This window comes from Grampus griseus (assembly GCF_964374135.1).
Source record: "Grampus griseus genome assembly, chromosome: 2".
Lineage (NCBI taxonomy): Eukaryota > Metazoa > Chordata > Mammalia > Artiodactyla > Delphinidae > Grampus > Grampus griseus.
Genome location: NC_139018.1, coordinates 139,394,404 through 139,399,534, shown reverse-complemented (window position 1 = coordinate 139,399,534; position 5,131 = coordinate 139,394,404). Strand labels below are relative to the sequence as shown.

The following is a 5,131-nucleotide window of genomic DNA, read 5'->3' as shown; positions in this document are numbered from 1 at the left end:
TTCTTGGCTTGGATGTGGAACCCCAGGAAGGCATCCATCGGCCAGGGTCCAGAAGGGGCAGACCCTGCTGACAGCTGCAGGCCTAGGCCAGGCTCTCACAGGGTCCCATGGCATGTGCCCATGGAGTGGGCTCCTCCCCTTTTCCCCAATGGTGGGTTGGCATTGCCTGTCCTGGATGTGACCATGGGCATAAGCATCTGGGGCTGCTGGGACAGACTGCAGGGTAGAGGGTATAGAGGGTGTTAGAAAAGGCCAAGGGCAGTAGAAGAAAAAAGAGACAAGGGGAGGGGGGAGGTGGTGAGCAGAGGTGCCCAGGAAGAAGGTACCAAGCCACTTGGCTTTCTTTGCTACAAACCAGCTCAGCCATCAATCTCACAGAACTGGAAGCCATGGGGGATGCAAAACAGTAGACCGCCGGCACTGAAAGAGACCCTAGATACCACTTCTTCTTCTTTTTAATTTTTTTTTTTACCACTTCTTTTGAAGACATGATACCAGACACCAGGTACTTCACAGTCTAGCTGGAGAGCAGACATCCATGCATGAAATGGCTATTTTGACAATGTGCAAACTCAAACCTGAGGGGTCAGGCAGGCAATATAGTAGATTCTCTGAGATTTCCCATGTGGACAATCATGTCCATAAATAGAGTTTTATTTCTTCCTTTCCAATCTGTAAGCCTTTTATTTCTCTTTCCTTACTGCACAAGCTAGATGCACCACCCCGCCCCCCGGCAACGTTGAAGAGGCATGGGGTAGGAGCAGACATCCTCACCTTGTTTTCAGTATTAGGGGGAAATCTTTCAGTCTTTCACTATTTAGTATGCTGTTAGCTGTAGCTTCTTTGTAGATGCTTTTCATCAGACTGAGAAAGCTCTCCTTTAGTTAGAGTTTGCTGAGAATTCTTGTCATGAAGGGGTGCTGATTTTTTTTTTCTTGGCTTCTCTGTGGTTTGTGGGATCTTAGTTCCCTGACCAGGGATTGAACACAGCAGTGAGAGAGCCCAGTCCTAACCACTGGACCACCAGGGAATTCCCCTGAATTTTGTTAAATGCTTTTTTTCTGTGTCATTTGCACTCACATTTCATTGGTAAGGCCCGTTATACCTGCCCCAAGGTGGCAGAATACCAGCTAGGGGCAAGTGGTGGCAGCTGTGGCAACAGGCCGAGCCCTTAATCCTGCCAGGCTGAAGGTGGCCTGGAGGGCAGCAGGCTTCCTCTCCCTCCACTCAGACGGTCCAGCAACCTGCCCAGATTCAGCCAGCTTGTTGGATTTACCTAGGGTAGCCTTGTCCCTCCCACTCACCACCACCAGGGAAGGGTGCACCCAGGACCAACCTGCCTCAGAGGAGGAACGGATTACTCTGGCCTCTGGCAGGAATCAGGGCCCCACTCCTGGTCACTATACGAGTCCACAGACCTGGCTGCACTATGCCCTGAGGCTCCCATCATTCAAACTGGAAACGAAGATTCAAGAAAACTTAAGAATTTGCATAAGGTCCCCAACAGGTGAGGGCAGACCCAAACCTAAGTACTGAACCTCCAGTTCCCGGACCTCGCTTCCTTTAACCTACTGAGCTGGCCCAACACCCTGGACAGCGCCGGCACTGGCGCAGGCAGGAGGCCCGAGTGTCTGGGTCAGGTGCCCATGCGAGCACCCAGGAGGGGCCAACCTGGCGCAGCCAACGGGCAGGCACCTTCGCCCCCCACCCCGTTGGTTCAAAGGGTCAAGCCCCGCCCCCACCAGGCCCCGAGCCCGCTTTGAAGTGCTGATGCGGCCTGGAAGGGGCCACTTCACACCTCGGGCTCAGGATAAAGCGGTCGCTGGCCGCCGGCCCCCAGACGCGCCGGCGCAGCCATGGCCCAGTCCCTGTGCCCGCCGCTCTCTGAGTCCTGGATCCTCTCCGCGGGCTGGGGCCCAGCTCGGCCGCCGCCGGCCTCCAACAGGGACTGTGGCTGCTCGCCCGCCTCGTCCCCGGACTCCTGGGGCAGCGCCCCGGCCAGCAGCCCCGTGTCTAGCCCCGGAAGGCCCGTCACCAGCGCCGCCCTCCGCGCTCCGACTGCGGGGAGGCGCGGCGCCCGCAGCAGCCGCCTAGGCAGCGGGCAGCGGCAGAGCGCCAGCGAGCGCGAGAAGCTGCGCATGCGCACGCTCGCCCGCGCCCTGCACGAGCTGCGCCGCTTTCTGCCGCCGTCCGTGGCGCCCGCCGGCCAGAGCCTGACGAAAATCGAGACGCTGCGCCTGGCCATCCGCTACATCGGCCACCTGTCGGCCGTGCTGGGCCTCAGCGAGGAGAGCCTGCAGCGCCGGCGCCGGCGGCACAGCGACGCGGCGCTCCCTCGAGGCTGCCCGCTGTGCCCCGACGGCGGCCCCGCGCAGACGCAGACGCAGATGCAGAGTCAGGCACAGGCGTGCGGCCCAGACCTGGGCTCAGCCGCCAGCGCCGTGGTGTCCTGGGGGTCCCCGCCCGCCTACCCCGGAGCCCTAGCGGCGCCCGAGCCGCATGATCCGCCGGTGCTTTACAACGAGACGGCGTGCCCGGAAGGGCCGGCGATGGAGCCAGGCCCCTCATCTCCGGTTAGTACTTCCTTCCCGCGCGGAGCTCCCTCCGGGCGCGGCGCAGTAGTGGATGGCGCTACCTACTGTCTCGCGCCCCGCGGCGCGCACTGCGGGGACCAGCCCCCGTGCGGCTTCCCCACTGACGGCCCGGCCTCGCCTGCTCGCCCTCCGGAGCAACAGAGTTGGTGTGCCTGGGGCGCTCGAGCGGCGAGGGGAGGGAGAGTACACGCAGGGGGCGGGGTCCCGCTCCCCGCCAGAGGCGCCCTGTAAGTGGAGCTCGCGAGGCGGACGCCCACGCTCGGTGTCCAACGCTGAGGGTCTCGCTGTTCCCTCTCTCCTCAAGCTCTTTCCCGGCGACGTACTGGCCCTGCTGGAGACCTGGATGCCCCTCTCGCCCCTGGAGTGGCCGCCGGCCTGAGTCGTTGAAGTGACGGCGGACATCTGGCGCCCCGTTCTGTGAGCACCGACGCTTTTTTGGCCTCTGCGCCTTCGAAGAGGTCCCACTCTAGACTCCCTTTCCTGGAAGAGGGCACTGGCGATACTGGCATGGGCATTGCTGAAAGGGAGAGCCTGTCCCCACCCAGGACGGACTTCCCCAACCCCTCCCGTGATGGAGGGACCCAGAGGGTAGACACTTTGAGGCAGGCAGGAGGCTCTGCCTAGTACGTGTTTATTTATTTGTGAATAAATTTTGTGCTGGTGTCACTTGGCAAGTTCTTCTTTCTCTACAGGGGCACAAAGCTCCCTTCTTCTCCTCCAAAGGACGTAGGAGAGTTGGGAGGGTTTCTTGCAGTCTTCAGCCCCCAAAGCCCACAGGCTCAGACCCCTTCCTCCTTTTCCCCAGCCCTGGCTTAGCACCTCCTTTTCCAGATGGGTTAGCCTGAGGGGGGAGGAGATTCTACGGAGAAAGTGGCAGCAAGCGGAGTCTGTCCATCTTTTCTTTGAATCTGGTGGGGAGCTGAATAAAACCAAGTATCTCTGTAGAAAATTCATTTCCATTAGTGCGTACTTACTGTGCACCAGGTCCTTTACACATTTCATACCTAAGTAATCATTTTGCAGAAGGATAAGCCAAGGGTCAGTACTCAAGCCTAGGTATGACTTCAGAATCTGGGCTCTCAGCTCTGGTAGGGTTTTGCCAGCTCCATTCATTCTGGGGTCTGAGGGGACACCAGCTCCAAGGGCTCATTGCATGTGTCCCAAGTCCTTATTCCCCTTGTGCTGGAGCGTTAGGCCTGGACCCTGGCATTTTCCCATCTCCCTTCACTCTGGTTTCTCTCCTATGTGGTTTAGAGACATGAAATAATATCAGTGGTCAGCCCCCAGTTTAAGTAACTGTGACCTCCCAGAGGCCTGGCTAGGGTGAGATGAGAGGTCCACTGGTTGCATCCAAATCCACAGAGCTGACCTGGAACCAGGCTTGGATTCAGGTTAGGGAAGTGCTGTGTGGGGAAGGGGGAGCCTTGAGCCCTGAAGGAGCCTGGCCTCAGTCAGGGGGTCTGGTGAGCAGTCAAGCCTGGGGGGTGGTGAGGTGGGTTAAGGGGGTGTAGCCTCTCTGTCCGAGGGTTCCTCAGCCATCTATGGATACTCAGTTCTTCCCCTCTGCCCTGCTCAAGCATCTTTGAAATACTGGCCTTGGCATTTTTTATAAGAGCTTTATTGAGATATAATTTATGTACCATGAAATTCACTCTTAAAGTACATAATTCAATGGTTTTGGTATATTCATACAGTTCTGTAACCATCACCACTGTCTAATTTTGGGTCATTTTCATCACCCCCCAAAAGAGACCCTGTAACCATTAACAGTGACTCCCCATGATTCCGTTCCCCCACTCCCCACCCCAGCCAGCTCAGCTGCTTTCTATCCCTATAGGTTTGCCTGTTCTGGACATTTAGTATGAATGGAATCATATAACATGAGGCCTTTTGCATCTTGCTTCTTTCACTTAGCATCATATTTTCTCATGTACCGGTACTTTGTTTCTTTTTATTGCTCAATGCTATTCCATTGTATGGATATACCACAGTTTATTTATCCATTGATATTGATAGGTTTGTTTTGAAACCACTTTGGAGATCATTTCCAGTGCTCTGGCCCAGGCCAGGAGGGGCAGTGATTCAGAGTGGGGTGGGGGGCTTACTGTGTATAATTCAGAAGCCCAGGCGCACCCTGGCCAGCGTTTGGCTGCAGAGAGTGCGATCCAAAAGCAGAGGCCCTGCAGGGGGGCGGGACCTCACACCTTCGCTGATCCACCCCCTTTCCCGCACCTCCACCCCCAACGCGCTCTCCCCTCCCAGAGCCCTAAGGAGCAGAACGGGAAGTCTTTTCCAGGACCCAACCCAGTTTAGAAAATCTATTTACATGGCAAAGGCCCCGTGGTTTAGGACGGGGAATTAAAGTTATTAGCAAGTCTTTTCACAGATAAGTGGGGCTCATCGGCCAGCCCCCTCCCCTGCGGAGAGCCTCTCCTCGCTCTCCGAGCCCAGGAGCGGCCCACTGTTTATTAGCACCTGGGTGTGAATTTTCATTAGCACGTCCCTGTTAATAAGAGAGGTCTGGAGATGGGAAGGGG

General features: G+C 57.0%; 1 protein-coding gene across 1 annotated transcript; it reads left to right on the top strand.

Annotated features, from left to right (window-relative positions):
* The first annotated feature begins 1,841 nt into the window (after positions 1-1,841).
* On the top strand, positions 1,842-3,203 carry MESP1 (mesoderm posterior bHLH transcription factor 1). The gene is made up of 2 exons (XM_082648842.1): positions 1,842-2,573; positions 2,899-3,203. The coding sequence occupies exons 1-2, from the start codon at positions 1,857-1,859 to the stop codon at positions 2,971-2,973; spliced, it is 792 nt and encodes a 263-aa protein (XP_082504968.1). The 5' UTR covers positions 1,842-1,856; the 3' UTR covers positions 2,974-3,203.
* Positions 3,204-5,131: the final 1,928 nt, after the last annotated feature.

What these genes read in the sequence shown, in the direction of transcription:
- MESP1 (XM_082648842.1), top strand. Translation starts at nt 1,857, where the DNA reads ATGGCCCAGTCCCTGTGCCCGCCGCTCTCTGAGTCCTGGATCCTCTCC. An exon ending in AGCCAGGCCCCTCATCTCCG is followed by an intron (nt 2,574 to 2,898) that starts GTTAGTACTTCC and finishes TCTCTCCTCAAG; the next exon opens with CTCTTTCCCGGCGACGTACT.